At 29.1% G+C, this 17,826-nt stretch overlaps 1 protein-coding gene across 7 annotated transcripts in view; it reads right to left on the bottom strand.

The window, feature by feature from the left end:
- Positions 1-17,826, bottom strand: part of LOC107456505 (semaphorin-1A) — a 189,637-nt gene that overhangs the window by 24,382 nt on the left and 147,429 nt on the right. For all 7 annotated transcript variants that reach the window (XM_071180937.2, XM_071180934.2, XM_043048674.3 and 4 more), the window contains exons 4-13: positions 16,064-16,109; positions 15,920-15,982; positions 12,124-12,228; positions 11,946-12,033; positions 8,330-8,434; positions 8,156-8,244; positions 6,701-6,842; positions 6,484-6,562; positions 4,034-4,303; positions 1,147-1,229 (exon numbers count right to left, since the gene is read on the bottom strand). In XM_071180937.2, the coding sequence (XP_071037038.1) occupies positions 1,147-1,229; positions 4,034-4,303; positions 6,484-6,562; positions 6,701-6,842; positions 8,156-8,244; positions 8,330-8,434; positions 11,946-12,033; positions 12,124-12,228; positions 15,920-15,982; positions 16,064-16,109 (1,070 nt within the window). The remainder of the gene's footprint in view (positions 1-1,146; positions 1,230-4,033; positions 4,304-6,483; positions 6,563-6,700; positions 6,843-8,155; positions 8,245-8,329; positions 8,435-11,945; positions 12,034-12,123; positions 12,229-15,919; positions 15,983-16,063; positions 16,110-17,826) is intronic.

Raw genomic sequence — 17,826 nt, 5'->3', positions numbered from 1 at the left:
AAAAGAAATGATTTTTCTCAAAAAAAAATTATAACTTACATTTTAATGGCAACTAGTAATTGAATTACTAACACTCTAAAGCTTCAAAATTAATAATGTATAGTTGATATAACATTTTAGAGAATAGCTCAAGAGAAAAACAAAATTTTAAGCATATCCTGATACTTGGGGATAAAAAAATTTAATGTGTACCGTTACGAAAATTCTACCTCATCAACAGAGAGAGCTGTAATTAATCACAAATATTATAAATATATATGATTTGTGAGGCAGACAATTGTTTAGAATGTGAGCCTAACAATTATTATCCACATCAAATTCATTGCACCATTAAAACACTTTCTAAACAACAATAAATCTAGTTTTGGAAACCGAAACCAGAAAAATATTACATACTTTTTTTTAAGTAATTAGATGTTTGTCAGTTACTGCAAAAAGTCGTGAGGCAGACACACTGATTTCAAAGTATAATATTTCATAAAATTACAAAAAAAATAAATTTAAAACTCGTTTTTATGTTTTTATATTTTTGCTTGCATCAAGTTGTGTTAAATATTTTTATTGTATTTGGGTTCATGCAAAATTTCAGAACTTTTCGATTATCTTTTGCGAATTTTAGTCCTTTTTAATGCAGCAGACCCGCAATACTACTTATAACTCAGCAACTAACACGCTTACCAACACACACTTAAGAGGACGCCTTACGGCAGGAGAAAATTCTCTTCTTCCTTCATTACTAATTTAAAAGAAAGAAAAAGTAAGCCATGAAGTTTCAATTGTTGAAAAAAATACATCAAAATATTAAAATGCAAACAAATTATGAGAAGAGAACTTCTCTGTAGCGTTATCCTAAGTTATCTTCTCATATTTTATTTTCATTTGTATATTTCAAAATTTTCTTTTCAGTATTTGAAACTTCCATGGCTTACTCTAGGTTTGTTTGAACTTACTTTTACTACACTTTAAATCAGTAATGAAGGAAAAAGAGAATTTGAGAGGAAAACTTTCTTCCGCGGTATGGCGTCCTCTCAAGTCACACTCAATATAAAAAATATTTTTTCTCTCTATTTTTTATAACCCAACTAATGTCAATAAAAGAACAGTTGCAAAGCTGAAACCATGCTTTAGAAATATAATAATGCATACCTGTTCCAACATATAGAACATCATAATGCTTTTCATCCGCTGTTTGAATTTGTGGGTCAACTGTTATTTGTGTAAAGCGATACCTAAAGAAAGAAGCATTATTAAAAACATTGAGTTGTCAACAAAGTACATGCCTTTTTTTATTACCTATATTAATGGAAAATAAAACATTTAGTTTAAATATTAAACATTCTTCAACAGTTATCTAATCTTTATAAGAAAATCCTTTAATATTTATTTAATTTTCATACTTAGTTTGAGAAATAAAAAATTTATTAAAAATCAAGATTTAAAAAAGATAAAATTTAGAATTGTAAATATATTTAACTTTTTGTAAAATATGATGAGCAGACAACTAAGAGCTCCACTTTAATATTGCTATTTATTATTATTTTCTTCTTTCAGGTTTTAAAACGCATACAGAAAAACTGGCATAGAAGTTGACTTTTCAAACCCTTAAAATTTCATCAAGATCAGTGAAATTTTATCAAGATCAAAAGGTGACTTATACACCTGTAATAAAGCGTGACATTCATTTATTTCAAAATATCAATGCATTATAAGCAGTGAAATTAGATATGAATAACTCAATATCGATTTACACCTTTTAAAAAACTATTATTTTTAATAAGCTATAGATAATTCCTTTTACATTTTCTCTCATCATAACTTCTTTATACATTAAGGTTTTTCTTAACAATACTTTAAGTTCCAAAAAAATAAATTTAGAATAGGAAATTATAAGAAAATTTATTCTAGAGTATTTCAAAAAAAATATATGAAAACATTTGAAACCTTCCATAAATCTAGAAAATTTAAGAAAACTACTGAACGTCATCTGTATTAGAATCAATAATGTTAGTGTAGTCATCCCACTCTGCAATGGATTTAATTTTCCTTCTCGTTTGCTGAGTTCCACAAATAATTAGTTGGTTGACTTATACAATGAGTTATATGGTAAATAGAATTTGGCTACTTTAACTATTTCAGATTTATCATTTTTAGATTAGTTAGCAAAGATCATACCTGCCAACATTGGAGAAATAAAATAATGGAGATTCTACTAGCGTCATTTTTTAGGCTAAGAGTAAACTTTTGACATATTGCACATGATCGTGCAAGTCAAAAAGAGAAATTCAAAATTGGAAATAATATAAGCACTTACATTTAGCGAAGTATAATTTTGTATATAAGTCTTAATCTAAAGAAGAATTTTTTAAAAACTATTATTTATAATTATTCAAACTATAAATGCCCAACATATTGCAGTACTGGCAATAGCACCGCCTGTTGAGGAATAAGAGAAGTATTTTTGCCATCAGTGAATATTTTATAGACAAAATTTTTTTTCTTAAATTTCTTCAACAAACATGGAGAAATTTGAGAATATACGGGTAAACAGGAGATAGTAATAAAATACAGGAGTTTTCGTTAAAAAATAGAAGACTTAGCAGGTATGAAAGATTGTGGCAATTAAAAAAAAAAAATAAAAATAGAAACAGCAACTGAAATTGCATCAACACAAAAAATCTCAAATTACTATAACACAGTTGCCACTCGAATCTGTAAAAAAAAATAAAAAAATTCCCTGTGTTTTCCCTGTACATATTATACACAGTACATTAAGAGGAAACACACAAACACTGTCCTGTTTCGTAATCTATATCAGGCTAGCTATACTAGATTTAATTGCTGGAAAAACTTAAAGAAATAGGGAACAGCTGAACATACTTAAAACAAATAATGTGTGTAGTTAATGAAATAGGTTATTATAAATGAAATATTATCCTTAAATATTCCATAGATTGCATTTTGAGAAGTCGCCATTTCTTAAAAGACGAAAACAAGAAACAGAATTCCTTGTATTTTTCCAGTTTTAAAGAAAAATCAAAATTCCCTGTATTTTCCTTACTTTCCCTGTATTTTCCTTAAGTGATGTTTAGATTCCCTGTATTTTTCAGGTTTTCCCTTTGGAGTGACAACCCTGATAATGTGCTAAATATTTTACACATAGGGAATTGTAGGGATTTTTCCAGTCATCAAAATAGAAAAACTGCAATATTTTCCAGTTATGATGGGCATTAAATATTAAAACACAACAATTACTGTGCTCTTGTGAGAGCTATATCGGGCAAACTATATTTATTAGTTTTAATTGCTGAAAAACTTAGAGAGAGAAAAAAAAAAAAGGAACAGCTGAACATACTTTAATGCTATAGTAAATGAAATAGTTTACTATAGTTGGAATACCATTCTTAAATATCCCATAGATATTCCCTGTATTTTCCCAGTTCACAAAGAAAAACTACAAATTCAGGTGATTTTTAAATTCCCTGTATTTTCAAAGTTTTTCCTGCGGAGTGGGAACTCTTAATTTATTTCAATTTATTGATTCATTAAGCAGCAACTTGACATGTTTATTCTTAAATTATTCATTTATCAACTAAAGTTTTATTATCTTTTTGATGCATGTAGAAATAACATGATATTTGCCTAAAGTAAGTAAAACCTGCAACCTTCTTTAAACGCAATTTAGAATGCAAATAACATATACATTAAAAAAAAATATATTGCTTCGAAACCACATTTTACTGTCAAAAACTACGTAATACAATAAATTCTAAAGTCTTATTTTATATTTAACCGAAAAAAATCGGATGTTTCTAAGTTTAGAATAGTAGATATGTACATATTTGTCTCATTCTTTTACAATACGTGAGTAAAACTAGGAATTTTTTTTTTTTATAATTAAAAATAAATATTTATCTACTTGTGTTTACATTGTATTTTTTTTAAACATAATTAAAAATGCATTAGGTAAATAAAAACAGTTCTCTCAAGTCAAGCACAGTTTGACAAAATAGAGAGTTCAATAAAATTCACTTACTGGAAGACAGTATGCAAGACAACTGGATGATTCCAAAAAGCTGGTACTGCCCCGTCCATTAAACTGTTACTCTCAATAAAATTGACCGTCACTTCTGGGAGTGTGCGAGAATCGTTGACACACTGACCGGGGCGTGGTTCTGGCACTTTGGTACTTGCTACAGGGAGCCAATTGGCATTGATGTCATCTTGTCCCTTGAATGGACCGTTGAAAGCTTTGAAAACATCTTCTAAACGGAAGGCACATACAGCTGAGCCACTGATACTGTTTCTGTGAAATACACAATAGAACATTCTTTTAAGAACTTCTGCCACAAAGAGGACTCTTGATAATTAAAATTTAAGCTGCCTGTAATACACCAGCCTTATTGGAAAAATCAACACCATTTTCCAATCATTTTTAGAATGAATGCATTGAGGCCACTTATCTAAGGTTGCACAGTCGGTGGAGAGTAGGGTATTGCATACTCCTAGCGGACTAAACAACCTGCGAGTATATCCAGGGTATCTGGTACATTTTAGACTTTCAAATTCATGACTTTCCAGGACTAATTCCAAGAATTTTTCACGACTTAACGAAGTTACTATTTTCTCCAACAAAAACACAACAATAAATTTAAAAAAAAGCGTTATAATGACATTTCTTCATATTTGTAGATTTTAAATTTAAAAAACAGGGTAAAGAAAGAGTTGAAGCAATAAAATAGCAGAAAAAATAAAAAAGCAATTTTTTTTTTTTTTTAAAGCAGAATTATACTCTAAAGATACATTTCTTGTTCATCGAAAAGGAAAAAAATAGTCCTGATTTCCCTGTTCTCATTTTGGAATAAAAAAAGTTTGCCAATGACTGGCTTGCTTCAGCTAGAATTTTAAAGTGATAAAATAAAAATGAATAACAAAAATTCTGAAATCACAGAAGTTTAAAAGATAATTCGATCTAGAAATGTTTTTCTTTCATTTTTTGAAAAAACACCATAATTTTTAAAGAACACGAATAAAAACATTTTATATCTTAATAAAATATGATTCTGAGAGGGGATTTTGTTACACATTCAGATATTTGGTACACCATAAAATGGGAGGGGGGGGGATTCCATTTTAAAAATTAGACTTTTGGGCGACCTAAATAAATAGTTAAAATCATGACAAATTTCATTCAATACTGAAATTCAGGACTTTCAATGATTTCTCATGACTTTCCAGGAGCGCAGAGATCCTGCATCAAGGCCAGCGGAATATATAATTTGAAGGCTCTAATTCATGTAACTTATTTTAAGGTTTGGCTAACATTTAAACAACCACATTTTTATAACCACATTTAATTTTTAGAAGATATGAAGTTTTCATACATAACATGGAGAAAGAGGAATTTAATTTAAAACATGTTCAAATGAACTACTAAATTAACTTTTAAAAAAAATAGACAAAACTTAGCACATTTCATATCACTTAATTAAAAATATATTAACAATATGCAGAAAAAATTAGAAATGAATTTCTTTCAATGAATTTTAAATTTACAAAACACTTGAGGTATGTTGATAATGTTTTTAAAATGAAATTCTAAAAAAATAATATAACTCTATGGCAGGGGTGGGCAAGCTTTTTTGGTTGAGAACAAAAAGTAGAGAAAAAAAATTGGTGGTCTAAGCAAAAGCTTCTAAAAAAAAAAAAAAAAAAAAAAAAAAAAAAAAAAAAAAAAAAAACGACATACAAGTTTTCATTTAAATATTTAATGAGATGAATGAAATTGTGATTTCATTTTTAAAAATTCCTTATAATGAGATTCGAAGTGAGATGCACTTATATTAAGAAACGAGGCTAAATGTTTGCTTGTTAGTCAACTTCTGAAATGATATTTTCTAAAGCTCATAACTGAAAACACTTGTTTACATATATGAGATGAAGCAAACATAGCACTGATTTTCTGGGCATGAGATATTAAATTTGGGAAACTAGCTTTTGGTAATGATTTGTAAAACTCAAACTTTGGCATATTAAAAAACAACTGCTTCTGATGGCACCAATCAAACGGCTATTCAATAAAGACCTTCTGCTTTCAACATTTTACCAATTGAAGCTGTCTATTTTCATCAATTTATGTTTTGTAAAATAAAAATAGAGAAAGTAAGAAGGTCATCAGTACTTTGCTAAAAAAGAAAGAACAAAAATAGCTTTAAACAAAGTAGAGAAGAAAATGGATGTATATTGTTCATATTCGCTACTGATTGGCAAGTTAAAATTCGATTCACGGGCCGAATAAACACTTCTGGCGGGCCACAGTTTGCCCACCCCTGCTCTGAGGGAATGATGTTAATCAATAGATTCAGATCTTATTACTGAACAAACTTTGCAAAAGATATTAAAATAAATAAATTATAACATTGACATTATAACATAGAAGATAGAAAAATGAAGAGTAGCAAAATGTATCAGCAAATATAAACTTACGGAGGTGTAGTAAAAACAGCATATATTAATTGAGCTTCTTTACTACCATATTTTCCAGTTACAACATTTGTTGTAGATTCTGAAAAGAAAATATTCAATTGAAATAAAAAAAAAAGGCTTTTAGTTAAGTGGCTGCAAATGTGAATAGTTAGTCAATGTTTAATAACATATATATATATATATTGGACAACAGTCACACCAAAAAGATAGAACTTACGAATTTCGTTAAAATAGAAGGGAAACTCTCCCGGTATGGAACAGTTTAGCCTGGCTTTGAGGAATGATGTCCACCTATTTCTGAATTTGTGAGGTCCTCCTTTATCTTTTGTACAAACTCTGGCCACTCTTGAGTACACAGCCTAAAAATATTTAAAAGAAAAAAAAAATTCATAGAATTACTATTTTTCCTCTGTTATCTCTTAAATATCTATTAGCTGTTTACATTTATAGATTATCTAGATCAATATAATTTAGAACTTTTATTCTGGATGTTTTACAATGAAACTAAAAGCAAGACATTTAAAAATAAAGATCCTGAATCCCAAAGGAAAATTTAATTTTGTAATTAATGCTATAGTTACATTTGTTCAGTTTTCCTTGAACCCTATGATGCGTCAAGTGATGATAGCAGTCCTGAAGGCAAAGCCCCCTAAGTGCCAGAATAAAATCTGATTTTGCTAATTTGGATTTTTTCTTTCGGTAAAACGTCCTCTTAAGCAAATTAAAGAAGATGCATCAATTTGAGCATGACAGGAGGAGGTCAGAAGGTAGAGTTTCAAATGGGAAATTCTTGATCATCTTCTGTCTGATCTTTGGATCACAATCAGTTATATTTCATGTAATATATATCTCCTAAGAGCAGCCTTTTTAGAAAAACATTTCAATGCAGAAGATTCTCATTAAAGTGTTTATTTAAAAACTTGTGGCGAATGCCACCTATCGTAAGAAACTTTAACAGCTCATTTACACCTTTTGATGCGCTCTGTTTAGGCCGATAATATTGTAAATCAATATAATGTTTTCATTGTATTTTCGGCAGTTATTGAAATTGATTTTTAAATATCCTGAGATATTTCAAACAATATGGAAAATTCAAATCGTGCATTTGAGTATTTACATTTTAGAGCAATAATTATATAGAATTTTCGGCAGTTGATTTCTCCATAATTTTTAAATCCGATATTTCTTATATGTTATTATTTATTACAACAACTTAATCTTGAAACGAAACACGCATTTGAGGAGTCTGATTCACGTGATTTCATCGATCTTTTTTCGGCAATTACAACTACGGATTTCATGATTTTTAATTGTGATTATTTACAGGAAGGAAATAATTTGTGCTTTACCCCCGACAAAATACGAGAATATCATCCATAATAAAAGAATATTAAATCTTCCAATTTAAAAAAAAGAAGGGAGTTTTTCGTTATTTTAAATTAGTAACATATATGTTTGTTATTAATAAAACTATCTTGAAAAAAATATTAGTGCTAGCGAGTTTTGTCACAGATAGCTGGAAAAAAGTGCTACAAGGGTAATATAATATGAACCAAGAAAAGTCATTGTTTTCATTTGATAACATTGACTAGAAAGATTGATTAATTCAAAGATACAGCATTGTGCCAATTTCTTTGAAATTCATATACACCTTATTTCTAGATAGACTTACTTTTCCACAATTTATATATTCCACAGCAGTTTCTCGGAAAAAGAAATACACAAACTCCTCGTGATGAACTGAACTGACAAAATTTGGTGCTGAAAGACAAAAATTAATTTTTTTTCAAAAAACCTCTAAAAATAACATGAGAATGGAAAAGAAAAGTATTTTTGTAATGCATACCATTCAAATGCTTCCAATTAAATTGTTCCGTTCTGAGCGGATCCCGATAGATGAGAGGATCTGCTCCAGTGAATTGAGCTACTGTTGCCACATACAAATCTCCATCTATTCAAAAAATGAATTAATAATCCAAGAGACAAAAACACTAAACTAAATGCAGTTTATTTTAATTTCTTAATTGATAATCTAACATAAATAATTATTTAAACATTAAACTGAAGCAAAAATGTATAGTCCCTTCAAGAAAAAAGAATCAAAAATACCATGACAATGAAATACAAATGGTATTGCACATATGACATTAAAATCTTCTAGCCATTGGCATTGTTGAGGGAAAAGATATGTATACATTCCCCTGAATATCTAGAAATTTCAAAAAGTTCACCTCCCATTAACTCAGATAAATTTTTTAAGAAAATAAAAATTATAAATTTCCATTTCAATTTGTCATTAGGAAACAAAAAAAATTATTGATCTTCTTGCAAATATTTAAAAGACAAATTAAAAATTTTAAATATTTTTTTTAATGTGTGAAATTTAGAGAACTAGTGTAACTGTATTGTAATTTCATAATATTCATAATATAGCTTAATAATCATCAGTTACTAATAGCCAGATTTAATTACTTTAACTGTAAGATTGCATCTCACCAAAGGCAATATATGAAATAGCATTATAAACAATGCGAAAACCATGAAAATTTAAAAGTAGTAAAGATCAACAGATTCCCTTGGGCATAAAACCATTCTGTTTGATTATATTTTTAAAAATTCTTTTTGCTTCTTCTCCCCCTTCAACTACTATCATAAACAGTTTACAAACAAACCTTAATTTAGATTACAAACTATTTTACTACCCGAAGACATCTTTTACTTTGAAAATAGTTTTTAGCTAAAATATTTTAAGAAAGAAAATCTATGGTTAACAGACATTATTTTCAAAATAAAATAAAATATTAATTTTGTTCATAATTCAGGGCACTTACATTATTTAAACTCTAGCAAATATATTGTAGTTTTGCTAGTAAATTAACAAACACTGAGTCGACACAAAAGTTAATAAGTGCACACACATTGAATTAGAAGTTACTTTCTTACACAAATTTCAATAAGATGTATAAAAATTCCTGAAAATATTCTTTAAAAATGACAAGATAAATTATGTGGAAATAATGTGGAAGAAATTTTTTTATTAATGTCTAAAAAAGATTAAGTGCGTAACGTAAAACAATTAAACAGTCATGCAGTGCAACACACAGAGTGCCAAACTTTGAAAAATTAAGAGCTATAGCAACAAAGAAAGGTGTCAATTTTTACAAAAATTTATTAACAACTTAGAAAAAGGAAAAATACAACCCAATTTAAATAACTTTAATTCTAATTGCTTTCTTTTTTTAAATTTTTTTTTATAGAGACTAATAAATCACATTGAAAGAATAATAGAATAATGCCGATTAAGTTTCATGAGTGAATTTAATCAGAGGGAACTTTTAAAATTAAATTTCACAGTATGAGAATGATTTAATATTAAAACAAAGGTGATTTCGACATTTTCATTTTTACTGCTTTGAAATGTACACATTCTGCAAGAGCGTTCGCCTTTCAATGAGGTGATCGGGTTCGAATCCCACTGACGGCTGGTCGATACGAATTCCGCACCCGGCTAGCACCGACATAAGTATTAACATAAAATATTCTTAGGGGTAGACGGATAAGGGTTAAGAGTCTCCTTGCCGCCGGACATACTGTGGAAGGTGTTCGTAGTTTTCCTCGCCATCTAACGCAATGAGAGTTATTTCCATCAAAAAAGTTCTTCACAAAGGCAAACTTTCTCCCAATACTTGATCCAGGAGTTCCTTTTTGTTCTGAACTGGGTTTAAAATTACAAGGCTACATAGTTGAACATCAATAGTCATAAACTCAAAATTGGGTCAGCTGTTCAAGGATGATTACATGAAAGGCTGAGTCAACCTTGCCAGGTCTGAAGAATGCACCGAAGACCTATGGCACGAGAGTGCAAAGCGCTATCACTCAGCCACTGGGTGTTAAATTTATAGTATAGCTTCTTACTCTTCAAGTTTATTTTGAAATTAAGATATCCTGCAGTGGAGTGATCATAAAAAACACCATCATAAAGATCCCAGTCGAACACCTAAGTCAAGCACCACTGGCTGCGTGACCACTTTGATCAGCCTGCCTAGGGACTGAGGATTGGCAGTATCGGTCCTCGTTAAACTATTCAACTGTAAAGTGCTCGACTTCGCGTGCAGGTCGTTGCGCTGCCAAACCAGGAGAGCCATCCCCTCTGCAGAGGATCAAAATTGTGATGGCGTGTCTTCGAATCATCCTCGGGGATGTTTCCCAGACCATCGCCAATAGCCTATTGCACAGCTCTAGTGCGACGTAAATAAAGTACCTACCTGAAATTAAGACATTGATACACACACGAAACAGCAAATATGCTGTGAATGTAAGAAATTTCACTGAATGATGAATTCAAGAGATCACAGAGAGATAGAAAACACATAGATCAGAAGTTATTCAAAGTAGATTGTATTTTTACTTGGTGTTTTGGGGATGGGGTGAGAAGTTTAGGTAGGGAGAATGAAACAGATTGAAAAAATGTAAATAGATTAATAAAGTTTTAGTATTATTTTTTTTAAAAAATTAAATTTAAACAAAGAAATAAGGGTAGACAGAAGGTCACAATCACAGAACATATTTACTCTACCTTTTCTTTCTTTAATTGATCCTTTTTTATGTTAGCATGGACAGAGGAGAGTAAGATTAAATAAAATAATTTTAATTCGTTTTTGGAAAAAAAAGAAAGAAAAAAAACAACTGAATAAAAGTACAATAATTTTTGGTGGAAAAAAAGGAAATTGAATGGATAATGAAAGAAAAATTCTTAATTAATTTCGACAAGTAAGCAAACTCGAATAATGTAGTCCGATTCAGAGCTGAAAATGGGCATTCACCCTAAAGCTCTGGTATTCAATTTCTTAAGTAATATAACTTGCAGAGCTTGTCATACAGATGTAATGTAATAGAAAAGAAGGTAACATTCTTCACACTTCTAAAAACTCCAGAAAAAATTAATTAAAAAAAAAATGTATATAAATCTGAATTATTGAATTAAAAAACAAGATTTATTAAAACATTTTCAGACTATTATTAAAGCAGGGTCTTTAAACGAACAATTTCTCACATCTTAAAGCTACTAATATTAGGTACATAAAATATAAACAAACAAAAAAATAAATTAATTAAGTATATTATGATTCAGGATTTAAATTAAAAAATTGAGTTGAATTACTTAATTTAGAGTTGCATTTCATTTACAAAAACAGTAACGAAATGTAAAATTAAAATAAATTAATGAAATTTTTTTAAAAAAAATAAATAAGAAAAATAAAATTACTGTAGTAAGTGGTCAACAAAAATTGAAAGTAGGGACAAATGTAAGGCTCTTTTAATTTAATTTTATGTTATACTTTCTATCAACGAGACACTTATGAAATGACTTTTGTTTTCTAAAAATAAATTGAAAATTATTTTAAAAAGTCACAAAAATCGATGTTTCAAAAAAGAAAAATACACTCATATTTATTATTTACCTGCAAATATGGCAGTGCTGTTGTGAGTCGGGTCGTACGGACACAGACCTTCACCAGAAGCCTCTTTCACCATTGTGTAATCAGCATCCTAAATAAAAACAATTCGATAATCAATTCAAACAAATTTAAAAAATACTTTCAAAAAATAAAATTTTTAATACTAAAAGGTGAGACAAACCTGCAAGTAATGCCGACAAAGAGGTTTAAAGGCATTTGTACCACAAACTAAAATTGTGTCCTCAGATTTCCTTGCTAAAACTCTAATATAGTTTTGACATTCTTCCTGTAAAGGTTCAAAAAATATTAAATAAAGTTACTCTTCTCAAAAGTAACAATAACATGGGTGCTGAATTTATGAATACCAATAATCAGTGTGCGTAGCCAAATCTCTCAACAAAAAATAAGCACCTTTTTAAGTACTTTTTAAACACTTAAAAAATATTTTAAAGCACTATATACATTAACAAAATGCAAATAAATTTTCAAAGACTTTACATGATCATGATAAAATAACTAGTTTCTGACAAAGAACTCTTTCCTTGATTTATATTAGCCGACATAACTGATAGAGAGATTTTTCAGTTCTATTTCAGAGGGTGAAAAATGAAGCCTGAAATTGAGAATATTGTGCAAAATGCAGCAGAGTTGCACACGAGAGAGCAAGAATCTCATGGAATCCAGCTCAGTAGATGCAATTGCAGACTCCCAAGTATTTCATCAAACATGTAACATGGTTGACACTATCATAAATTACGCACTGATGGTAAGCTGAAATGGATTGTGGTTTAATGAATATGTTCAATAGAACAATGCGAAAGCCATGCTTTTGCATAATACGCTGGGAAAATTAACATGGTAAAGGAAAAAAATCTCATTTTTGAAAAGGGAAAATTAAGCCTTTCTTATAAACACTGTGTGAAAAGGCACCTTTAAGGGCCTTTAAAAAAACTAAAATTAGCACTTTTTAAAAACGCTACGCGCCATGATAATTAAAGATATGCAAGCTATACTGTGTTAAATAGGCCATAAGTCATTGAGGAGAAGTAAGTTATGATGCAATTATGAAATTAACAAATAATAAAAAGAGTAAACTTTTCAGGTTTAGCTTTCTGCCAATAGAAACTGGGTTATATGAGGTAAAAACTGGCAAAAACTATAATAAAATGTCTTAAATAGTTCTAACAAGTTATTCTTTTAAGTTCATTAATTTAGCTCCATTTCATCATTGTGAAATCTTGATGTAACAATTAATGTATTAGAAATTTTGACCTTGAAATCTTCTTGTAACTTCAACAAACTTTTCATTGTTTGTAGGTATATTACTTTGTTTACATTAAATGTAGTAAATCACGCAATGTAATAATAAATACTAGATTTTAGTTGAAAATTGAATAATTTTTTATCATTTAACCCTAAACGCAACTAAATGAAACCATTTTCAAATATGTTTAATTTTATTTTAAAAATCATGATTTGCAACAATCAACAACAGACATGTGATTGCTGGATGAAGAAATTATCTGAAATTTTTTTAAATGTTTAGTATTTTTTAGATCTTCTACATAAAAAAATAAATAAAAGACTGTCATTTTCTTGCATAAAAGAAAGATTTATAAGATTCAAAGAGAGAAAGGAAGTTCTTTTTTCTAATAATTCTTTTCTTATCAACGCATAAAAGAATATATATAGTGAAAAAAAAGTACTATTTCCTCTGCTTTTTTGCCCTTAGCGACTCCTCATCACATGACAAAAAACAAAGAAAAGAAAGATTTTAAAAACTGGGAAATTTAAAGCGATGACAAAAAGGGGTTAATTCAATGATGTACGTTTCGGTTGTAGTTGGTTTGTCACGTGTTGTAATAAATAATATCGTTTTAAAAATATCGAGATTTTAAAAAATACGAGAAAATATGAAGTGAAAACTGCGGAAAAATAGATTGAAGTAACGATATAATTATCGCGTTAAGTAATAAATACTCAGGTGCGCGATTTGAATTTCTTGTATCGCAATAATATTGGGACTTTAAAATATAATGTGAAAAATCCACAGCAATAACTGATAATAAATAAAAAAAAAAGGATCGATAAAACAGCAGCATTGTCCAGCAAAAAAATGACTAACAAATACACGAATTGAATTTCGCGTCTCGTAATAATACTGAATAAATAAAAAATTTAAAAAAAAATATATATATCGAGAGAATTCATAGCAATAATAGCTGAAAAAGCGATTGAATCACACCATGGATTCACAATAGTTAAGGCTACTATATAGTCTAATTCAGGAGCTCTAACAATAGTAACCACGCATTAAAAAAAAAAAAAAAAATTATTCAAAAGCACGATTTAGATTTTGTGTGTCGCAATAATATCAGAATTTTAAGAACCATCAGAAAATCAATTGCATTAACAGCAAAATTAAAAAAATGAAACACGGATTTCCAATGGTATCGAGCGCGTTGAAAAGCGATTACTGAAATGCGCGATTCAAAATTTCCACGTCGTAACATCATATTAAAAATTAATTCTATCGTATTACGTGCAAATATATCACATTGATAAAATTTTCTTCTGTTGTAAATCGAAATTTGCAACAAAATTGCTACTCATTAAAATATAAGTTTTTTTTAAAAAATTAGAAAAATCACCATTTTTTTGTCTAGCAAACAATCCTTTTAAATTTTTGCCATTTCAGAATTACTTTTTAGATTATCAATTTTATACTTTTGTGTTTGCTTCAGTAGTTCATTAATTCTATTGTGGAAATTTTTTTTGCTGTCATAGTTCTCGAAGTTCATCCGCGTTTTTCTCGAATAAATTTAAGTACAAAAAGCCGTTATCACGCGTCAACGAACTTGGGAAGGAGAAAAGAAAAAAAAAAAGAAGAGGGTGCTTAGTTAGGGCGGAATTAAAGTCTCGCTAACGATATTTTGTGTAATTAATGAAATTTAAATTTTAGATTAGCGGAAGAATCTAACTCAGTCTTCGCTGTTTTTTTTTTTTTTTAAAGACCCGAGTGTCAGGTCACCACAAATCTTTACTGTTCTTATGATTTTAAAGAATCCTATTTTCAGGGTTGCCAGAGAAAGAAAAAAAATGGAACAAAATAGTTGCTTTTAGTAGCCTAAAGCATAAAAATAGTTGCCAATATAAGAACGAAAATTTTCCAACAACATGACTAAAATTTTATTACCTAAATGACTTAATCGTCATATACCGTGATCCATTTAGTTTTTTTTAAAATTCTACAGAATTTTGTAGCAATAACAATTGAAAAGGCGATCGGGAAATAAAATAGAACAGAAAAGCCTGCCAATAGTCCTGAAAATAGTTCCTTTTTTTAGACTTTTCAGACAAAAAAAAAGTTGCCATAGTCGCCTCAGGCTGAAAATAGTTGCAATATTTTAGTCGCCTATGGCAACAGGTCACTCTAAACCTTCACTGATTTTCAAGAATCCTATTTTATTTTAGGACTTTTTAGTTATTTCTGGTTTTAAGCTACACCTTAAGAAACAACATGATTGGACAAAATATTTAACACTAGATTGTCCAAGGAAGTCATTTTGACAGTTTTTTAATTTCAATTAGAAAAACAATGATATATATAATGACACAATTTCTTACAATTTTGCATCTTTTATCATTATTTTTATTGTTGATATTTACTATTAACTTGTTATATAACTGAAAATAATATTGAAAATTAATTTTAAACAAATTTCTTTATACATTAGTTATTCCTTCACAATGCAGTCATTTTGACTGCTTTTGGGCAATGTAGGTATTTCAGTCTTTCTAGTCTAGTATCGCATTAAGATTTATGCATATTTTACTTAAATGATATTAAGATGATACTTCAAACACCATAATAATTATATATCATTACTAGCTGTAGGGAAATTTACGTATGCTTTGGTAAGCCTTAAAAATAAAAGCGCAAAATCTGTTCCTACAAATTAAAGTAAAATGCTTACCTCTGATTTTCCTTTCATTTTGCACATATTTATATCTTCATCGCTGGAATACCATTCTAATCTCTACAAAAGGCGAAAAAAAAAATTATAATTGTTGTAAAAACAGTACATAAGTCACTTTTCAAAAGAGGAGCAGATACTTACTTTTTTCTCTTGTAATGTATCAAGACTAAGATTGTAGACGATATTTCTAGTAAAAAAAGAAGATAGATCATGTTTAATTTAAAGTAAGAAAACATAAAATATTATTGAAAGTCAAATAATTGTTTAATATGTGAATGTTGATTTATGTTAAATTAATTTATATTAAATTAATTTCTATTAAAATATTGGGATTCAGCATTTAAATAAAGTTAATGGTTAGGTTCAGAGTTGGCAAGGTTTAGGACAGAATGGATTAATCCACGGTTTAAACCGTCCAGTCCAAAACAATGTGGTCTTAAACTGTCCAAAACCCTTTTATTCAAATTATGTTACAATTTAAAAAAAAAAAAATATTGTGAAAAATAAAATTTTAATTTAAATTATTGAGCAGGAAAAATTAAGAGAAGTTCTTGTTTTATTAAAATAGTTTATTATTATTTTTAATATTGCATTGTTTATCCTCATGCAAAAACATAATTTATCAGCATTAAAACACATTTATTCATATTTAAGGGATAAGATATTCATTTTTGTTGTTCATTGAATTGTGGAGCTTCAAAGCTTATAAATCTTTTCCTATTATATTATATCATTTTCCTTTTATAAGATAAAGCAAATTGTATAAAAAGTATCAAATATTTATTGATATCATGTGTACAATGATTACACATATAGAATTTTAACCTTTTACCAATGTTCAAGGTTTTTGGACAGTTTTAGGCAGTAAAACCCACGTGTCCTGTCCAAAACCTCAACCATAGCTAGGTTTGGTTAAATTTAACGGTGCTGTTATGGGCAATGCTGTACACAGAATTCAGTATTTACATCATAGAAAAAAAATGGGTGAGAATTTCTCACCCTTTCTCAAAAGCAGGGTGAGATTTCTAAAAACTAAAAAAACACTAAAACTCCTTAAAAAAAATTATTTCTTTGATTATAATAAATTTTTAACGTCTTCTATTTTTTAAAGCATTGAATATTTTTGGTGCATCATCATAGAAGATTTTGCCTTTACAAGGTATTTGTCCATCTTACATAAGTGCATAAAAAATTTGAACGTCTTACATGAAGAAACCTTACCTACGATGAACATGTGATTGTAGAGAAATGTGCTCTGAAAGGGGTTCCGTGGTTGTGTTCTGTTGTTCGAAAAGGTTCTAAACAATACTGGTAAATAGGGAAGCTAGATAATGGGGCAGATGATGAAAATAATGAAAGATCTAGGAAGAAAAGTGAAACGGATTTTTTTCTAAATGGCGTAATTCGAAGCTTTTTCCAAAATGCAAGAAATTCGCGAATTTTGAAATTGATTTATAGAATGCGCGAATTTCTCGCGGTAATAATTTTTTAATGCGAGAAAAGAAAAAAATATGCCAGATTCTCGCGTTCTCGCGCTGTAGTGAAAGCACTGAAGGAGTCAAAATTCATTGAAGGCCCTTTCCTCAAATTAGCTCATGTTTTGCAAATATTTTTCAAAAAGACTACTTTAAATTTGTGTTTATTTTAATCAATGTTGTTTATAGTAATATGTGAAATTTTTTTCTCCACTAAAATTGCAGAGTATTCCAAACATGTATGAATGCGTAGATGTATAACAATTTCAAGAGCATTTCACGTCTTGCCTCTGCGACAAATTCAACAACTAGGACATTCCGTCGGGTGAATTATGAAAATTTTTGGGAGGTCACTGTAACTTTTAGTGACCATCCATCCCGGACTGCAAGTTCCTGCTCCGAGAGTTGAGTACAAATAGCGCATATTAG

Source organism: Parasteatoda tepidariorum, chromosome 8 (assembly GCF_982258835.1).
Source record: "Parasteatoda tepidariorum strain Cologne lab strain chromosome 8, Ptep-v5.0, whole genome shotgun sequence".
NCBI lineage: Eukaryota > Metazoa > Arthropoda > Arachnida > Araneae > Theridiidae > Parasteatoda > Parasteatoda tepidariorum.
The sequence above is the reverse complement of the archived record's forward strand: the minus strand, read 5'-3'. Positions and strand labels throughout refer to the sequence as shown.